The following is a 19787-nucleotide window of genomic DNA, read 5'->3' on the forward strand; positions in this document are numbered from 1 at the left end:
AGCTGTAGATACAGATTTTATGTGAAATAGCCCAAGTTTTAAATGTTAGCAACCAGTCCAAACAAAACAAAACAGACTTCTGAGCCAGGCCCTAAAGCTAATAACCAGCCAGGCTAACAGAAAAGAAGGCATGGAGCCAAGAATATTTCAGTTATAGAACCTGCTAGGGCCATCTTGGAAAAATCGGTCATTAACTTCTGCTTCAAGTAGGTACCCATATTCTGCGCCTGTGGTGAGCAGAGGTAGCATGACCATGAAATGTGGGATAGCTGTCATGATAGAGTATTAATAGAAGGGGCGTTGGATGAGGAGATGCAGGATCCATATGTAGGAACAACCATATCATCCAGGACCCGAATTTCCTTCTTTGTAAAATGTTGATTTGGAATTACATGGTCTGTAAGGAACATTGTTGCTTTAACATTCTGTTGTTACAGAATGTCTTATGTGGCCTATCAGGCATGGGACATTGTTGAGATTCTCTTATCTTAAAGATAATCACAGCATATCATATACCAAGGAGGGGTTCTTTGGTTTTCCAAACTACCACTTGCCTGTTGGAAATAGTTATATTTTCCCTTGCTTATCACATGTCCGTCCTTTCTCTTGTATTACAGATTCGGTGGAAATACATGATAGTGGATGAAGGCCACCGAATGAAGAATCACCACTGCAAGCTGACTCAGGTCTTGAACACTCACTACGTGGCCCCTAGAAGGATCCTCTTGACTGGGACCCCGCTGCAGAATAAACTCCCTGAACTCTGGGCCCTCCTCAACTTCCTCCTCCCCACAATTTTTAAGAGCTGCAGCACATTCGAACAATGGTTCAATGCTCCATTTGCCATGACTGGTGAAAGGGTACTGGTCTGACTTTTGTTTTTTCCACTCTTTTCCACTACATGACAGTGAAATGAAATGAAAGGCCCTAAAGCTGAGAACATTACAGCCACAAAACACCTGCAGGGTGGTTTACAGTGTTGTGTAGTTTATGAAACCCATCAATGGGTGGACATGGTCTTCTGACAGGGTTATTTTCCCCTCCTGAGAAAATGGGTCTAGTGGTACCAGGGGCATCTAACCCCTTTGTCTTTTGCCAGCATGTTTACCAGGCTTCCAGAAAAGGGTCCTGACCGGTGGAATGCTTAACTGCAGTGGGCCACAGGGAGGGATGAACATGGAGAGATTTTGCTGAATTAATTTAAGCAGACCAAATTAACCAACTAAATACAAGCTTTAAAACGAATCTTTCCTTGTTATAAGCTTGGAAGTTCCCTTTAAAATATTTCCACATAAAGAGTTTGTGTGTAAAACAGAACTAGTTTTCACTAATTTGCTGCAGACCTTTTTTCTATTTCCTTTTTTTTAGGTTTTAGTGTGAGTTTCAGTTTTGTGTGTAAATAAAAAGTCTTCCTGGAGTAGCCATTTGTTTTCAAATTTCTTACCCTTCCACTGTCTTAAGAGCTCATTTACGAAAGAAGACATGGGCCATTGCAAGAAAAGAAATGGGCACATGGCATTTTTATAGAGGTTCCTCATTCATAGGAATCAAAAGGCACTAAAAATGCTTTAGCAAAATTTTGGTTTGAATTGTTTGGCCCTTTAATTTTGAGGCACATGGGCCCCTGTCAATAGTTAACTCACTGGCTTGCCAATTTGTAGGAAGTAGACTCAATCAACTCTGCCCCCTAGAGGTTAGTAGGAGAAGGTGAAAGAGAAAGCTGGGAAATCTATAAAAAGGACTAAAGTTGAACTAGATAGGGCTGAGAAAAGGAAAGGAGTGAAGTTAGAGGGACTTACAGGCCAAGCAGCATAAACTGGATCGACTCTGCTTTTGATCCTCTTCTTTATATGTTCAAACCCCTGTTCCTTTAGTATTTTTCTGTGTCTGAAACAACCAAGATGAAGGGCCTAACTTAAGGCTGCCCCTTTAAATCAGAAACATATCAACTTATTACCCCTCTTCTCTCATTCCGTCACAATCTTCAGTCAGCCTTCATTGTCAGTCATACCACATACAATGGGCTGTTGACACTACTGATATAAAACTGGTAGCTTCTGGGCTCTTTTCCATAGAGCTCAGCATTAAGACAAAGACACCTATTTAGAGGTCATTTTATTACTGCTTGGTAGGCAGGTGGAAAGGTAATTCAGAGGTGGGTATGACAGACATAAACCTGGATTTAATGCACATAAAATTTCAATCATGTATTGAAACACATAAATGTAACATAAAGCTTTATGGTATGAAATGTCCTTTTTTTTTTTTTCCGTCCTTTTCTTAATAAAATCAAATTTATATAAGCCTCTCTTATAGGTGGACTTAAATGAAGAAGAAACTATATTGATCATCAGACGTCTGCATAAGGTGTTAAGACCATTTTTACTAAGGAGACTGAAGAAAGAAGTTGAATCCCAGCTTCCAGAAAAAGTATGTGGCACAATCAAAAGTTGTGAGGTTTTTTTTCTCCAGCAAATATATTTGAAGTACCTGCTTCTGAAATCGTGTTTCTTAAACAGCAGGCTCATATTGTAGTTATAAGTGTCTTGAAAATATCTTAAAGTGCTTTTCTGTTTGTTAGAGCTAGAGAGGGAAGGGAAATTTTAGCATTTTCAGCCTGTTTTACAAAAACTTTCGAGCTGATTTTATAAAATTATCGAATTCATTGAGTCTCATTTACGTTTTAAGTTTAGATTTTTTTTTTTTAAGTTACTGACCTCATTGAGTTCACTGTTGCAGGCACTGTAGAATTGTTCTGCTTATAAGTGAAAGGAAGATTTGACTTTGGGACTTGTATCATCATTGAAGGGCATGGTAAACATTTGCAGGTTTTCTAGAAATTTATTTAACATTTGATATTTGTGATGTCACCATTCTGACAGTAAATGAAAACATAGAGTTCCTACAAATTACAGACACATCATCTAATTATTCAGGGTCATTGGTTTTGTTCTGTGCCGTAAAAATTAAGTTCCTGTGAACATTTTAAGCCAGTGTTTTTCAGACTGACTGTTGGAAACTTTGTTTGCAGTACTTTAGAACCCCTTTTGAGCCCTTAGCTCCATATTTTGGGGTTGGATTTGAGTATTAGTTTAATATGTTTCTGATCATGTTTTGGAACCATGCATATTTAAATTCTAAGTTTCATCCTCTTAAAGATAGTTTAACACTGTATACTATTTGTTGCATGAGATATTTTGCTTTGAGTTTTTTCTTTAGAAGAGCCAATTCTGAAATGTCTTATTTTTGCATGATTGTGGTTTTTCTGGGTAATGACTCTATTTTTGGACAGATTGGTTCATCCTGTTCATTTGTAAGTGGGAGTTGTCAAGATGGTGTACAAAGTTGATCACTTTGTTAAGAGAGAATTTTATTCCCTAATCCTTTATGCATTGACAGTCAGGAAAAAATTAAAAATAAAAATGATTTTTATGCCATGCGTATCTCAGTGAAAGTGTAAGTATTTAAGTATTTCATTCTGCTGGTGAATGCATCTTGGATGTAGAATGTTGTTGATATTCCCTCTGATTTCCCATGGTCTTGGCCTCTGGGTAGCACATTTTCTGTTCATGATGGAGTTTAGTTACTGAGTAGATTAACTGGTGAATGGGCATAGTGGCCATGTGGCTGCCTTGAATTACTTCCTAGCATACAGTTACAGTGATTCTGCAAGTGATAGAGATGAAATGTTAAATATTACAATTTTTTTTTCTTTAGAAGAGGTATAAAAAATGAAGCCCTTCATTTATTCATTCCATAAAACTTCTTGATCTTGTTCATTTCTAAGACTGGCTAATATAGATTTTTAAAAATATATTACAAGTTGAAAGTATATTTTAAGAAAATCCACTAGATAAAAATTGAAATTTTTGCAGCATTAGGATTATGAGGTGATTAATTATATCACAAAGGAATTCTTTGCTTTGCAAAAATATTTATTTTTTGGTTCTTTCTACAAGAGAAGTTCCGGAGTATACTTGAAGGATGATAAACTTAAAAAAAATGTATTTACCCTCAAATTGTCAAGAGTATGTCTCCTGCCTAAAATATACATGTTCTCATTAACACCAACAGTATAATACTCGAGGTACGTAAAATACTTAGTGTTTGGTATTATCTATGGATACCTTTAGAAGTATCTATACCTTTAAAGGCAGCCATGTTATCTTTTCCTGGAGGAACGTGATGAAGTGGAAATTATGGGCTCTGCCTGTTAGGCATGGGTTCTACCACGATCTCCATCTCTGACTATATGAGAACTTGGGCAAGTCATCCAATCCAAATTGGTCTTATGTTCTCATCAGTGAACTGGAAGATAAATGACATCTGCCATACGTGGTGAGGATTAAAGGGATGTAGAGCTCCTAATACCATGCCAGGCATGTAGTAGGCACCCAACCAATGGCAGCTGCTTCTATCGTATTCCTTATTTCCTACTCAGGTTACTGTCTCCATTATTAATGGGAGTTCCATTTTCCTATTCTTCAAGCTTTCTCACTGTTCTCTTGTCTTTGCTGTACCTCCTGTAGCCCTCCCCCATTTCTGTCCCCACAAACTTTTCAAGGGGTTTGTGTGTGTATGTGGTTGTTGTTGATGCAGCTGGGCTGATGTTCATTTTCTACTTTTTCAGCCTTGTTAGCATTTTTTTTTAACCTGGGGAATTTCATTGTCATCTTAGGGGGGTAAAGGAAGTTTCCTCTGCCACCACTGCGTACTTACAGCCACAAACAACATCTATGTCTTACTTAACCTGAATAAAGAATTCAGAAAGAAACTATGGCAGATGGAGGAAAACGCTAAATACTTTCATAGCAGTAATTCTCAAATGTTTTTATGAAAAAAGAACCATATAGGAAAGAGGCTTTTATTTTTATTTTTTAAAATTTATGTGTAGTAAAATTCGCTTCTTTTGGACAAATGAAGAGTTATGTTAAGGATGCCCACAACTAAAGTGCAAAACAATTTAATCATCCACCCCTCCAAAAAAAAAATTCCCTTTTGCTACTACTTTTCCATCAAACTCTCCCTGGGCTCTTAGCCTTATGCAGCCACTAATCTGTTCTCCTTCCCTGTCTATAGCTTTGCCTTTTCCAAAATAAGACAGTATGTAACCTTTTGCATCTGTTTTTTATTTTCGTTTGGCAAAATGTGTTTCAGATTCATCCATGTTGTTACATGTATCAATAGTTGGTTCATTTTTATTGTTGAATAATATTTCCTTACGTGGATGCAGTGCAGTTTGTTTGACATTTGGGTCATTTCTAGTTTTTGACAATTGTGAATTACGCTGCTATAAACCTTCATGTAGAGGTTTTTGTGTGAACATAGGTTTTCATTTCAGTTCAGTAAACACCTTAGGTGTATGACTACTTGATTATAAGGTCAGTGTATAAATAGATTTATAAGAAACTTCTGTGGCCAGGCGTGATGGCTCATGCCTGTAATCCCAGCACTTTGGGAGGCCGAGGTGGGCGGATCACAAGGTCAGGAGTTTGAGACCAGCCTGACCAACATGGTGAAACCCCATCTCTACTAAAAATACAAAAGATCAGCCAGGCATGATGACAGCTGTAATCGCAACTAGTCAGGAGGCTGAGGCAGGAGAATTATTTGAACCTGGGAGGCAGAGGTTGCAGTGAGCCAAGATTGCACCACTCTACTCCAGCCTGGGCAACAGAGCAAGACTCTGTCTCCCCCTTTCTCCCCCTACCAAAAAAAGGAAACTTCTGCATTGTTTCTTAGACTGTCTGAACCACTGGATAGTCCCACCAGACTACCAGAAATATATGACCATTCTACTTCCTCCACATTCTCATTAGTGATTGGTATTGTCAGTTTTTCAACATTTGTAGCCATTTCAATAGGTGTCTAGTGGCATCTTGTAACTTCAATTTGCGTTCTCTAATGTCTAATATTGTTGAGCATGTTTTCATGTGCTTTCTCAGGTGAAACTAAAGCAGGTTATATAAAGGCCACAATTTCATAAATGCAGGTCAGTTGCATAGGAGAATTAGCTTTAATATTAGTCAAATAAACAATGAGCAAGGGAACGTCCTCTCCCAAACCACCACCACTGCCAAGCTGTTGGCATAAAATCCATTTCTTATATACAGGAAAGAATGCCAAATAGAAAAGGGATTATATAAGAACAACTTAAGCTAAATAAAAATTGATTTTTCTATTTAGCTCCCATTTAAGGTTGTCTGTGCTGACTCTTTGTTAATTCATATCATCAAGAACCAACTATAGTTGCAATTGGCTGGGTATATCTTGATGTCTAAATGTGCTAAAATATGTATCTAATGTTGGAGGTTAGCTAGAGGTTGACCTACCTAAAATCAGCCCTGATTCTGATGTAGTTTGTGTAAAACACCAAAAAAGCTTTGCTTACATTGGCAATTTGTATATTCATTATATCAAATTTTGGAATGCTTAGCATAATTAATCATTACTTTGTTCCTCCCTCATGCCATAGAGTTGAGAACCTGGGACTTTCATAAATTGAATTATATTGTTTTAAAATCTCAGTTCACAAAGTGATGATATATCACATGTAGTTTAGGTTTATTATTCCAATAATACATCCTTTAGGAAGGGGAGTTATAAATGAAGAATAGTATTCAGGCAGAGGCTATGAACAAAGTTCAGATACTTCTACAGGGGTATATCAGAAGAGATGGTGGGCCAGTGTAGTGACCTGATTTGCCTACATTTAGGGACCAGTTAGGCCATTTACTGACATAAGACTGCTTAGGAGATAATTACCAGATACATGAGGTCAGCACTTCAGTTTTACATATGATTTGAACAAAAATAGCTCCAGTGTCTCTCACGAACCTAACTTACTGGGAGAATCACCCTTGTGAAGAAGTCACAAGTTTCATTTGGTATAGCACCAGTATATTTTGAGGAGCTTTCACATGCATGCTCTAAACAGATGCCATCACATTTTTTGGGGGGGTGAACTCAGACTCAAGCGAGTTGAAGTTGGCACGATTATTATAAAAACTTCTCTCATCACTGTTATTCATTGTGGTGACTTCAGAATTGTTCAGTCCTTCCCTTTTCTGAATACATGCCTGTTGATTGCCTGCTCTGTGCATTATGCTGTACTCAGGCCATGTGGGAGGTGCAGTACACCGGAAATGGAAGACATGACGTGAGAAGTCAACAGCCTTGGCTGTCGAGATGAGGGCTACTCACACTGAACAATGGTGTGGCAATGCAAGGCAGCATCGTCCCACCAATCAGAATGAATGATCCAGACATTCAGGTGGTTTAGGACAGGGGTACCCAGCATGTACACATGAGTGTATATGTTGGGAAGTGCTTACCTAGTACTCAATGGATCCATTGGGTGGAGAAAGATGTTAGAACAGTCATATATGTTGAGCCTTCTCTTAAAAAAATCTTCACTGATATTTAACATGCAGATTGACAATGGCACCTGTGTGGTAGGTATGTGTGTGTGTCTGAAAGCCAGTCATGTGCTGGGGATACACTGTGGGGGTTATCCCAGGGGAAGCATGGGAGTGAGCCTCCACCACCCAGAGCATCTGACAGTCCGTTCATCCTTGCTGCCTGGTTCATTTACTTTCTGCCAATGGTGAGGCATTACACATTTTCCTGTCCCCAGATAAAAAAATTTAGCCTGATCTGATTTTAACTAAACAGACACCCCCGGTCCCCAGAAAGGATTAAAAGGATTCTGTAAAGAGGTGCAGGTTGAAATCACGTAGCATAGATGAACAATGGGAAAAAGGCCATCCTGTCTCTTCTCCCATTCCTAGTATTGGTTTTCATCAGCCACATCATGGTACTTGGGTTGGAATTGACCTAAAATATTAGATATCATCAAATTGGCACCTTTAAATAGGTATATAAATCAGCTTCCTTTAACATTGATGCATGCCCTAAAAGTCACTTTTATCTTGAGATATTAATGTTAGTGTATGCATATAATAATTCAAATATGTAGATATATATTGGGAAACTGAACTTCAGCATGTCTTCTTGTTTCTCCTTACCACTGTAAAAAAAGCTTACGGAAAAACTTTGATCGAAATGAAAGGAAAATTGGCTTTGGCTGACAGTGTGATTGGGAAAGATCTTGAAAAGGGCCCTCAAAGTAGAGTTAGAACGGAGCCTTAAGACTAAGGACATCCCAGGCCTGGAGAAAAGCACAGAAACCAAGTGGCATGGGGTTGTTTGAGTAGGTCTGGGAGCAAACATAAAATACGGTTGTGTAGCTTATGTAATTTTGATCATGTGTATTAAATCCCGTAATTGTGTGAGGAAAGAGACTCTGCCTTCCAAGAGCAGCCATCAGGTGCTTGAGAGCAGCTTGCCTCTCTGCTGACGTGACCGCTTTGAGGATGCTTGTCTCCCTGTCTCCATGGTCACCATGCATGCCTCCTGCTTTCCAAACTCCTTCACCTCCAGCCCTTAGCAGTGGCTGACTGATAGGAAGGGGCTTGAGTGTTCTTTCCTGAACTCTGGATCTGCCATCCCCAAATGTACAAGCATCAGCCATGCCTTCCACATTCAGGAAGGTTTGATCAAGCCAGCAAGGAGTTGTAGGTAAAGGTGAACCTCAGGCCGAGCTAGGAAGCCTGAAAATATCCTTAGTCATCCTAACATGGAGCTTAAATTCTAGCTTAACTGTGGCTTAGAAGAGCAATATCTTTGAGACTGTAGCTAAACCTCTGTGGTGCTCAGTTTCCAAATCTGTAAAATGAGAAGACTAATTGGGACTGTATCAGTAAAGCTCTTGTATGTGTTAAATGAGAGAAGGCACAGAAAGCTTTCTGCACAGGGCCTTTTCTATGGAAAGAGCCCCGTAATATTAGTTCTTGATGTCATTTTACCATCATACTTGTTAAAGTCTAAAGTGGTTCAACATTTTTCTTTACCATTATCAAATGTCATTGTGAGTTAACAGTTCTCGAAAAAGTAGAAGGATGGGGTAATCATTTCACAATGTATGTGTATAGCAAAATATAGCAGACATACCTTAAATATATATAATTTGTATTTGTATATAGAATACCTTTTTAAAATATTATACCATGATACAATTATACCTCAGTAAAGCTGAAGAAATTAGACATTTTTTGTAAAGAAAAAAGGAGAAGCATTTTAAACATATAACTTTTTCAGTTATCTAGAACACGAAGCCTGTATTAAATGCACACTTATTTATTAATCTTGGAGATTTTTCTTTCACCCTGGCCAAGAAGGTCATTAAAAACTAAAGACGTTTTGGAGTTTTACTTACACTTCTCAACTTCTCTGTAAAAGAACGAGCTTTTCTCTAATCTCATTTGATGCAAAATGTGTGGCCAAAAACTATTAATTGTGGTTCCATTTGACCTGACAGGTTCCTTCTACAGCAATAATTAAATGAATATTCAGCTTCTCTGTGACCTCTTCTCCGTGGCCTCCAGAGCTGCAAATAATGTGATCATTTTATATCAGTTTATTAAACACTAGTCAACTTGCTGATGTACTTTTAATCACATTCTGCATATTTCTAGGCATTAATCTGATGTTTTTTATGAAAATAATACATTTGTATTCTTGGGATTTTTTTAAATAAAGAAAAACAATACTAGGAAATAAGGCAGATTTTATGTATTAGGAGTGTGATAAAGTATTGCAGGTGTGTGATAAACCATGAGCATGAGAATTCCCCTTAATGTTTTAAATTGGATTTTTATGGTATTTCAACTGGAAGCACAGGAGGCCTTATCCTCCCTTAGATGGCCAGAAAGTAGTGTCCAATTATGGATTAATTTCTCTCCTCCACCTGTTGTTCTCACTAGATTGTATCCTGCCATTTCTCAAGAGTAGAGGTTAATGCTAGTCACCCTAGGGCTGTTATAAATCTCTCTTTAAGACTAGTATTAGAGATATCACATGTGACCATTTAAAAATGTTTCACAAAGACAGGGTATTTTATTTGCCAGTCACTGGTTTTTCTAAAACTGTTCTGTTCATAGGAAAGGAAGTATAATTGGGAAGTGAAGGAAATACTAAAAATACCCTATATTGAACATTTTTGAATTTAAACAGTTTGCAAGCCATTCTCTCTCTCAAATTTGGAAGCAAGTCAAAAAATTTCAGGAAACATAACCCTAGCATCAACTACACATAACCTTTGGAAGGTCCAACCATCATAATGGAACCTTTAACAATGATGACTCTGGTCTCTACCACCCCCATCTCTCCTGCACTCCATGAATCCAAGAAAGGGAAAGAGACACCTTTGTGCTTCCAGGAGTGACACTGACTCAGCAGTCTTCTTTGAACAGGCGCCTTCTCCCTCCTGCTCTTGCCTACTTACTGTTCTCTTTTCCGCAGGTGGAATATGTGATCAAGTGTGACATGTCAGCTCTGCAGAAGATTCTGTATCGCCATATGCAAGCTAAGGGGATCCTTCTGACAGATGGTTCTGAGAAAGATAAGAAGGTATGTTGTGGAAGATGATGTAACTCAAGGTGCTGTGATATGTCTTCTCATGGCTGTGACATTGAATATTCACAGGAAGCATCCCTGCTAATGCTGATTTGTTAAAGCAAATCACTAGACCTCCTTTGAGCTCTTATAGCTGCCAAAGATAATCTCTTAACCTCTGAACTGCACTGGGGCAGGAAGAAAGAAAGAATATGTTCATATTACCAAAATAGCTCTACTTATGTCAATTTTGCAGCAAATATATTCTGCCTAAGTGTGGGGTGGCATTTTAGAAGGTTTTAAAATCCAGTTTCACTCCCTGGGCATCTGTTCCGTGCTTCTGTGTTCTGGAGTCCTAGGGAATAGATAGTCATGTTGCATAGCCATCGACTGGACATAATTCTGCAAGGTTCACTTTTTTTGTAGGATAAGTTAATCACCAGAAAGACATTATATCTAACTCAGGAACTGCTAGATAATTAAAGGAGCTTTGAAGCACAGGGTGTGTAGGTGACTGAGAAAACCTATGGCCCTTTGTCCTTTGTATAAGAAGCCCAGTTTAAAGGATCTGAAATGTCTGACCGATCAGTAATTAGTTCTGTTTTTCTCTTTCCACTAATTCTTAGGGGAAAGGAGGTGCTAAGACACTTATGAACACTATCATGCAGTTGAGAAAAATCTGCAACCACCCATATATGTTTCAGCACATAGAGGTAAGTCTGTATTGTATACTTTGAGCATGATTGTGCTAATCATACTAATGCTAGTTAAAAAACAAACAAACAGAAAACAAAAACTAAAATAGGTTTAAAACGTTAGTAGAGGCTGGGCGCAGTGGCTCACGCCTATAATCCCAACACTTTGGGAGGCCGAGGCGGGCAGATCACAAGGTCAAGAGATGAAGACCATCCTGGCCGACATGTTGAAACCCCGTCTCTACTGAAAATACAAAAATTAGCTGGGTGTGGTGGCGGGCGCCTGTAATCCCAGCTACTCGGGAGGCTGAGGCAGGAGAATCGCTTGAACCTGGGAGGCGGAGGTTGCAGTGAGCCAAGATTGCGCCACTGCACTCCAGCTTGGGCGATAAAGCCAGACTCCATCTCAAAAAAAAAATATATATATATATATATGTTTAGTGGAAGTTGAGATGACATGATCTGATAGCTTGACAAGCAGAATTAACAAAGATGAGTACTCTGGTTTTGGGTTCTCACTGCCACCAAGCATGTGAGCACCTGGAATTTTATAACCAAGAGTTTAAAGTGGAGAGAAAATGTTGTAAGCAGTGGCTCACTTGTGTGGGCTTGAGTAAGTACCATGAATTACCTTGTTATAGTAGCAGCTCTGACATTGAAGATAATGATAAATACATTCAGCTTCCTCAGAAGAACGCTGTGAAAAATATGAACATAACATGTTTATAACTGTTAAAGAGAAAGATATTCTTGAAATATTTCCCCTGTAAAAGACACTGGCTTTAGTCTGTTACTTTGATTTATATTTTTCCTTTCTTGTTTCTGCCATCATGATGTAAATCCGTGCTTTCATCCTGATGCTCGGGTCTCCAGAAAGCTATTTTGCGGGGAGAGGACATTTTCTGCCATGTTCATTCCATGTGAATAAGTTTCCTAAATTGACAGTGTTTCACCCCAGTCGGAGCAATTGACTGGAGCAGGAATGAAAAGGGGCTACAATTGTATTCCCCATTTGTGATTGCTGCTGCTGAGGCAAATGGTCCTGGTGGCAATTATTTGCCAGGGTAGTGCCTACTTTCTACTGCAAAATGGACTGGAGACATAGAGAACATCACTGCAGGGCTCCAGTGTCTGCACCAATTTATTTTAAAAAATAGATGAAAACTTCTGGAAAGTTAAAACTTAATCACAGTGTAAAAATGGAGTTGGAGCACTCTTTATTTCGAATATTCTTTTTTTCTCCCTTATTTTTGGCAGTTGTACATGTCAGGTCAGAGGATTTGTTGCACACCATATCCCCATGCCAGAGTTCTCTCCTAACTGTGCTGGAGAATTGGAAAGATTTCTGACACTTCTATTGCCTTCAAGTCCATAGGAGAAAGTATCCATAGACATTGGGGAGAGTACCCGTAGAAGTAGGAGAGAGTGTGTGGGCACAGAGGAGAATATCCATAGACCTGGGGAAATTATCTACAGATCGAAGTAAAACAACAACAGCAACAACACTTTAAAAATCTCACGGCCGGGTGCGGTGGCTCACACCTGTAATCCCAGCACTTCGGGAGGCCGAGGTGGGCGGATCACCTGAGGTCAGCAGTTTGAGACCAGCCTGGCCAACATGGTGAAACCCTGTCTCTATTCAAAATATAAAAATTAGCCTCACCCCTATGATCCCAGCTACTCAGGAAGCTAAGGAAAGAGAATTGCTTGAACCCGGGAGGCGGAGGTTATAGTGAGCCGAGATCACCCCGTTGCACTTCAACCTGGGTGACAAGAGTGAAACTCGGTCTCAAGAAAAGCCAAAAAATCTTCTTAGTAAGTCACAGTTATTTACATGTATTGTTGAAGGAGAATGCAATGGGCAGTAATGAGTTCATATCCACCAGGTTACTTTGTAACTGTGAACTGGGGTAAGTCACTTAGATTCTCCATACTGTAATGTGCTTGATTTGTAAACAGGGGTGATAATAAATTATAGGACTGGCAGGAGGACCAGCTTTTAAACAATAACATATGACGCATCTTGCAAACTGATGATGTGTTATATCAGATGTCAGGTACCAGTGACTGGTGATGGGTGTATGTTGGGTTGAGAGGAGCTGGAAAGAAAAGTCTAATGATGAAAATGTCTGGGGTTTGTTAGACTAACCTGTTACCCACTGTTCCATTTTTTCTGAAAACAATTTTAAGACATGTATGGTAATCTATGGAGGGCTTTGGGGACTTAGAAATTTTGAAGATTAAGCATCAATCTTACTTTGCTTTGGTTATCATAAAAGAAATGACCTTTTGAGGCATGCAGTGCTAAGTAGGAAAGGAAGGCAGATAATGCCATCTGTCCTCTAGCTTCGATCTGGAGGGTGGGAGAGGATAGAGGAGGAGGGGGGTTGTGAGGGAAGCAAAGTTTAAGGTACAAGCCCCTTAGTACCTATATATTGACATTTTAAGTAGCAGTTGGTAGAAAGGCAGACTTTTATTAGCAATGTTTTTTTAACAGAAAAACTCTGAGGAGTCTATTCCTAGAAACAAGAGATCCACAGTTCTGGGCAAATCTATTGACCACTATGGAACAGAGATGGTGTGTGAATTTGCCTTTGTTGTGTTTCGTCAGCCACACACCCTTTGTTCAGACTAAATGCTGCCAGATGCTCAGCTTCAGAATGGCTCTCACTGCCTCCTGGGGGACCTTCAAACTCAAGAAATGAAAACAGTATTTTTAACATGATGCTGTTACCTGATCTCCAGCACCATCCATTGGCACCCTCTCTTTGGTTTTCACAGTCCTGCCTGGAGACAGGGATGGAACCTAATGGAGACCATGGGCTTGGTTCTAGGGGATGGAGGTGGGATACTGGCCAGAGTCCATCCTGTTAATTTTGCCAGAGGCCTGGAGCCTACCATAGATGATGATCATATTTGAGAGTACTGTGGAGCCCAGAGGAAAAGATCTGGTCCACTTGGAGGAAAAGCTGCAGGGATCCAGAGAGGAGGGAAAGCAGAAAAGGGAGACAGCTGGGGGCTGATGTGAAGGTGTAACCTGCTCTCCATTCCCACAGTTGGTCGCCATTCCCATAAAGTCAGAATGTAGAAATGCATGGAGAACAGTCATGTATTTCTTCCTGTGAATCAGAAAGGAGGGAGTTATGTGATTAGATTCTGTATTCTGAAAACAGAAGCCAGACATCTGAGGGGTGCTGTACATCTAGGACCTTATTTGTAATAGAGCAAAGCACAGTATGGAAGAGATGCTAGGATTTTACCAAACTGGCCAGTAAGCGTAGCACTTTGGGAGGCCGAGGTGGGCAGATCACTTGAGGTAAGGAGTTCAATACTACCCTGCCAATGTGGTGAAACCCCGTCTCTACTAAAACAGAAAATTAGCCAGGCATAGTGGGACATACTGTAGTCCCAGCTCCTCAGGAGTCTGAGGCAGGAGAATTGCTTGGACCTGGGAGGCGGAGGTTTGCAATGAGCAGAGATTGTGCCACTGCACTCCAGCCTGGGCAACAGAGTGAGACTCTGTCTCAAAATAAATAAGTAAATAAAAGATTTCACCAAACTAAGAATTATAATATATAATCACCATTATTTGTATTGCTAAAATTTTCCACAGTTCATATTGGATTAGTTCTTTTTCATGTTGCCATTAAAGACATACTTGTCTTTATCAGATATGTCTGAGACTGGGCAATTTATAAAGAAAAAGAGGTTTAAATGTGGCACATACATACACCATGGAATACAATGCAGCCATAAAAAAAGATGAGTTCATGTACTTTGCAGGGACATGGATGAAATTGGAAACCATCATTCTCAGCAAACTGACACAAGAACAGAAAACCAAACACTGCATGTTCTCTCTCATAAGTGGGTGTTGAACAGTGAGAACACACAGATACATGGAGGGGAATATCACATACTGGGGCCTGGGGATAGGGGGGTGCTAGGAGAGGAATAGCATGGGATTGGAGAGGGGTAGCATTAGGAGAAATAGCTAATGTAGATGACAGGGCGATGGATGCAGCAAACCACCACCATGGCACGTGTATACCTATGTAACAAACCTGCACGATCTGCACTTGTACCCCAGAACTTAAAGTATAATAAATAAAAAGAAAGAGAAAAAGAGGTTTAATGGACCCACAGTTTCACGTGTTTGGGGAGCCCTCACAATCACGGCAGAAGGCGAAAGGAACATCTTACATGGTGGCGAATGAGAGCCAAGTGAAAAGGAAAACCCCTTATAAAACCACCAGACCTTGTGAGACTTGTTCACAACCACAAGGACAGTATGGGGGAAACCCCCCATGATTCAGTTATCTCTCACCAGGTCCCTCCCACAACACATGGGAATTATGGGAGCTACAATTCAAGATGAGATGTAAGCGGAGGCACAGCCAAACCATATCCCATATATTTATATGTACATATTAATTGTGATTTGCTTGTATTGAATTCTTCTAGTCTAGACTCTGAACTCCTTGTGGGTAGGTAGTCCTAGAGGGTGGATCTCCAGAAACAACTATTGGCTCAGCTACGGGCCAGCGGCTGCTCAGTGACTGTGTGATGAGTGAACTAACCCTATTATCTGAGAGTCTAGAGATGAGAAGAAACTCACAAGATACATTTCTGGTGGAACAGAACTCTGAATGCAATATGCTAAGTTTCCGGTTCATTATATATAAGTGTTTGCTTATTCATTAATTTCCTTGTCTTAACTATAGAAATTGGTAGGATAACCTCACTAAAAGAGTAATCGCTAAGTTAAAATTACATTTTTAAAAGTCCTTTTTTTCTCTCTCTTTTAAAGGAATCCTTTGCTGAGCACCTAGGCTATTCAAATGGGGTCATCAATGGGTAAATCTTAATTTTTTTATCCTTTAAAACAAATGTTGACATTACCTAAACTATTCCTCTCTACAGTGTTTCCTCTTGTGCAAATGCATACTCCCAGCCCTCTAACTGCTGTTCGGTGGAGGTACAGAAGTTAATCAAAGCAATATCAGCATTCTCTTTTACTTTACCGGCATAATTACTACTTGCCTTAAGCGAGTGGCCATTCAAAGGACATAGATCTCATTTAATAGACTTAATAGTATCCTAGTGTTCTAAAAATGTTGTTGAAACTTCAAAGGTTTGTTGCTTATAACCAAAAGTATAGCTTGGGCTTGAAGAGAATTTATCTTATTAAATTTCACATTGACATTTGACATTGACGTACTTGAGAAGAAATTTCTCATCTGCTGTAAATGTACAGTTTTACAGTCATTTGTTAGAGTATGGTCTGTGTAAGAAATGTTTTTCATTAGCAATGGATATTAAAGAGAATCTTGACTTGCAAAGCAAAAATGAACATTGCATTAACAGAATGTCTGTGTGTGTGTGTGTGTGTGTGTGTGTGCGCGCGCGTGTGTGTGTGTTACAAATTTGAAAAATTTATTATTAGGGTATAGTCATCATTCTTGGATCCCAAGGGAAGACAGTTTCACTGGGCTAAGAACCAGGCACTGGGCCCTAGCCAGAAGCAGTGCTGCTAAGCTTTCCCTGCTTCTCCTTGCCTCTCTCTTCTCTGGGTTCTGTGGTTACCCCCGCTCCCAGCAGCTTGGCCAGGATTGCATGGTGAAAATGGGGTATTTGGAGAACAGTTGTCAGAGTGGGGGATGGACATAGGGAAGACATACGTTTCAAAATGTGTCTGTTAGAAATAACTTATCCCATGTCATAAAATCAACTACCAGATGATACATTTCAGCACTGTAGATTGCATGTGCACTGGCAAGTTTTCCAAATGGTATCACCTGAAATTCAGTTTTAATTGTATAACATAGCAATTTCTGTTAATAAAAGAAAAAAATGGGTGAACTGTAGAGGAAAAAGACCATATGTTAGCCTTTCTCCATATTATAGCGTCTTCTCCATCTCATACTCCCGTTGTATTTTTGACTTGGACTTCTACAGTAATCTAAGACTCTTGTCCTCCCTGAGTCTGTTCTTACATGGTGTCCTGGTGATCTTGTAAAAAGGTACGCCAGACCTCATCACTCCCCTGCTTAAAACCCATTGATGGCTTTTCACTGTACTGTAAATGAAAACGTTCAGTGTAGCTCATAGAGCCCTACAGAACCTGTTCCTAGTCCCATCCCCCACCTCTCTGTCTTCATCTCCTAGAGTTCTTTCCTCCTGTCTGTTTAAGTCATGCTAACCATTTTTTGTTTCTTCAGTTTCTCAAATTCTTCTGCCTCCTTTACCCCTCAGGGCCTTTGCACATGCTTTTCCCTCTCCCTGCAATCTCCTCTCCACCTTAGTGCCCCCGTTCTATACCTGGATGCCTTTTTACTCATTATTTCAGGTTTTAGCTAAAATGTTACCTCTTCTGGGAGGCCATCTCTGACACTCTAACCCAGTGGTTGGCAGACTCTTTCTGTAAAGAGCTAGATTGTAAATATGCATAATACTTAATAGGAAAGTATTAAGAACATGAAAGTGGTTCCTTTTCTTTCTAGAACCTGTCATCATAGCTAGTATATACAATGCACTTTTCATGGGTGTTATGTGAATATATTTTCTTTTTTGTTGCTAAATATTCTTGTTGCTTGAGAGTTCACATTCATTCATTCATTCCTTTCACAGTTACTTATTGGATGTTTACTGTGTACAAAGGACTATATGAAAAGCAAAGCAATGCTGGATTTTTCAAGAAGACAGAAGTAATACTGTCTTCCTGTTTTGCGTTTTTTGGGTTCAGGGCTGAGCTGTATCGGGCCTCAGGAAAGTTTGAGCTACTTGATCGTATTCTGCCAAAGTTGAGAGCGACTAATCATCGAGTGCTGCTTTTCTGCCAGATGACATCTCTCATGACCATCATGGAAGATTATTTTGCTTTTCGGAACTTCCTTTACCTGCGCCTTGATGGTAAGTGCATAAGGCATTAGGCTCAGAAGCCATGCTACTGAAAATGAAGAGATAATGGGCATTTAGGTTCAATCTCAGCCACAAAGAAGGGGTAAAATTGAAGAATTGACTAGCAGCGTGGGGTGCAGTATTTCTAGACAGCAATTTTTTACATCCTTAAGCTTTAAATAAGCTGACCTCATTTGCACAGCTACATAGTCCACATGTAAACCAACACAAATGAGTTTAGAGTCACTTATGAGTGCCTAAATACAATAAAGTTAACTAAATTTAAATTTTCAAATCTTCCTTGCTCTTAAAATTGATGGTTACCTGTGTGCCAACATATAGAATATGTTGACAAACCTTTAACTTTTTAAGTTAAGACATATGTTAAGGGGATAAAGGCTATGTCACTTTTCTTTGTAATAATATAATCATTCATTTTAGAATATATTTATCATTAAAGCCCCTCTTTAAATAAGACATATCTACATGTTATATTGTTAACAGATATGACTGCATCGTTTCCTGGATTTTGCAAGCTATGTAAAGTGTTTGCCTGGTTTTAAGAGTGACATTGAAATACTATGTCCTAAAAATTAGTAAGAAAAAATATTAATGGAAGAAAATATGATTTTAGGGATGCTCCCTAAATTATTTTACGATTTGGATGCCAGCCATAATAATATATTAGAGGTTAAAAGTGTCAGCATTTATACACAATGGCAGGGCATAAATAATGGCATTCAAAGAGTGGTAAGCAGGAATAAAAGTTAGTTTACAGTCAGGATGCTGTTTAATCCCTGGGAAGACAAGAGGGTGCTACTAATACTGGTATTTACCTAATGCAATATTACTATTATTAAATGGGAAATTTAAGGTTTATGTTTCATTAAAATACTTTATTTTCAGTCCAACATTTTGTTTTCCTTTTGGGCTTAATTGAACGTAATTGGATATATACTAAACTCAGACTTGCTGTACGTTCTCTGAGTTAAGTTTTTAGGTGAATTCTTTTTACGGCCTGTCTCTTAGGGTATTATTAATTAACTTTCAAGTTAATTATACCATTTGAAAAACTTGATTATTTTATTTTATTATTTTTTTTTTTATTAAGACCAAGTCTCACTCTGTCGCCCAGGCTGGAGTGCAGTGGTGTGATCTCAGCTCACTACAACCTCCGCCTCCTGGGTTCAGGTGATTCTCCCAACTCCGCCTTCTGAATAGCTGGGATTACAGGCACGTGCCACTGTGCCCAGCTAAGTTTTGTATTTTTAGTAGAGACAGGGTTTCGTCATATTGCCCAGGCTAGCCTCGAATTCCTGACCTCAAGTCATCTGCCTGCCTTGGCCTCCCAAAATGCTGGGATTGTAGGTGTGAGCCACTGCGCCTGGCCCCAAACTTAATTATCTAAAACCCCTTTACCTCTCCCCTCCAAAGTCACTGAAAACCAATGAATGGGTAAGTAAATGCGAATTTTGAATTCACAAGTACAGTCCTAGTATGCACAGTTTTCCTCTTTTGGTAAATTTCCTTTATTGTCTCTTCTTTGACTGGATCCCTGCCTCTGGAAAGAGGGGGAAATTCAGCACTCTGCCTTCAAAAGATAAATTGCTTTACCAACTGCTCAGGTGAGGGGCTGTGGGGCTCTGGACTGACAGGCCCCCACAGGTGTCCTGCAAAACTATCACTTGCTACTTTGTGGCATTTCATTCTAAATCTCAGGTCTCTGAGGACTGTTCC

General features: G+C 39.4%; 1 protein-coding gene across 6 annotated transcripts in view; it reads left to right on the top strand.

Moving 5' to 3' along the window:
- Window positions 1-19787, top strand: part of SMARCA2 (SWI/SNF related, matrix associated, actin dependent regulator of chromatin, subfamily a, member 2) — a 180190-nt gene that overhangs the window by 70621 nt on the left and 89782 nt on the right. For 5 of the 6 annotated variants that reach the window (XM_032291007.1, XM_032291010.1, XM_032291009.1 and 2 more), the window contains exons 18-23: window positions 618-860; window positions 2317-2430; window positions 10363-10470; window positions 11082-11168; window positions 15961-16007; window positions 17896-18062. In XM_032291007.1, the coding sequence (XP_032146898.1) occupies window positions 618-860; window positions 2317-2430; window positions 10363-10470; window positions 11082-11168; window positions 15961-16007; window positions 17896-18062 (766 nt within the window). Of the gene's footprint in view, window positions 1-617; window positions 861-2316; window positions 2431-9096; window positions 9460-10362; window positions 10471-11081; window positions 11169-15960; window positions 16008-17895; window positions 18063-19787 lie in introns of those variants that run through there. The other variant, XM_032291013.1, reaches the window with a different exon arrangement.

The sequence above is a fragment of the Sapajus apella genome, unplaced genomic scaffold, assembly GCF_009761245.1.
Source record: "Sapajus apella isolate SASKATOON/1434 unplaced genomic scaffold, GSC_monkey_1.0 scaffold24, whole genome shotgun sequence".
NCBI classification, from domain to species: domain Eukaryota; kingdom Metazoa; phylum Chordata; class Mammalia; order Primates; family Cebidae; genus Sapajus; species Sapajus apella.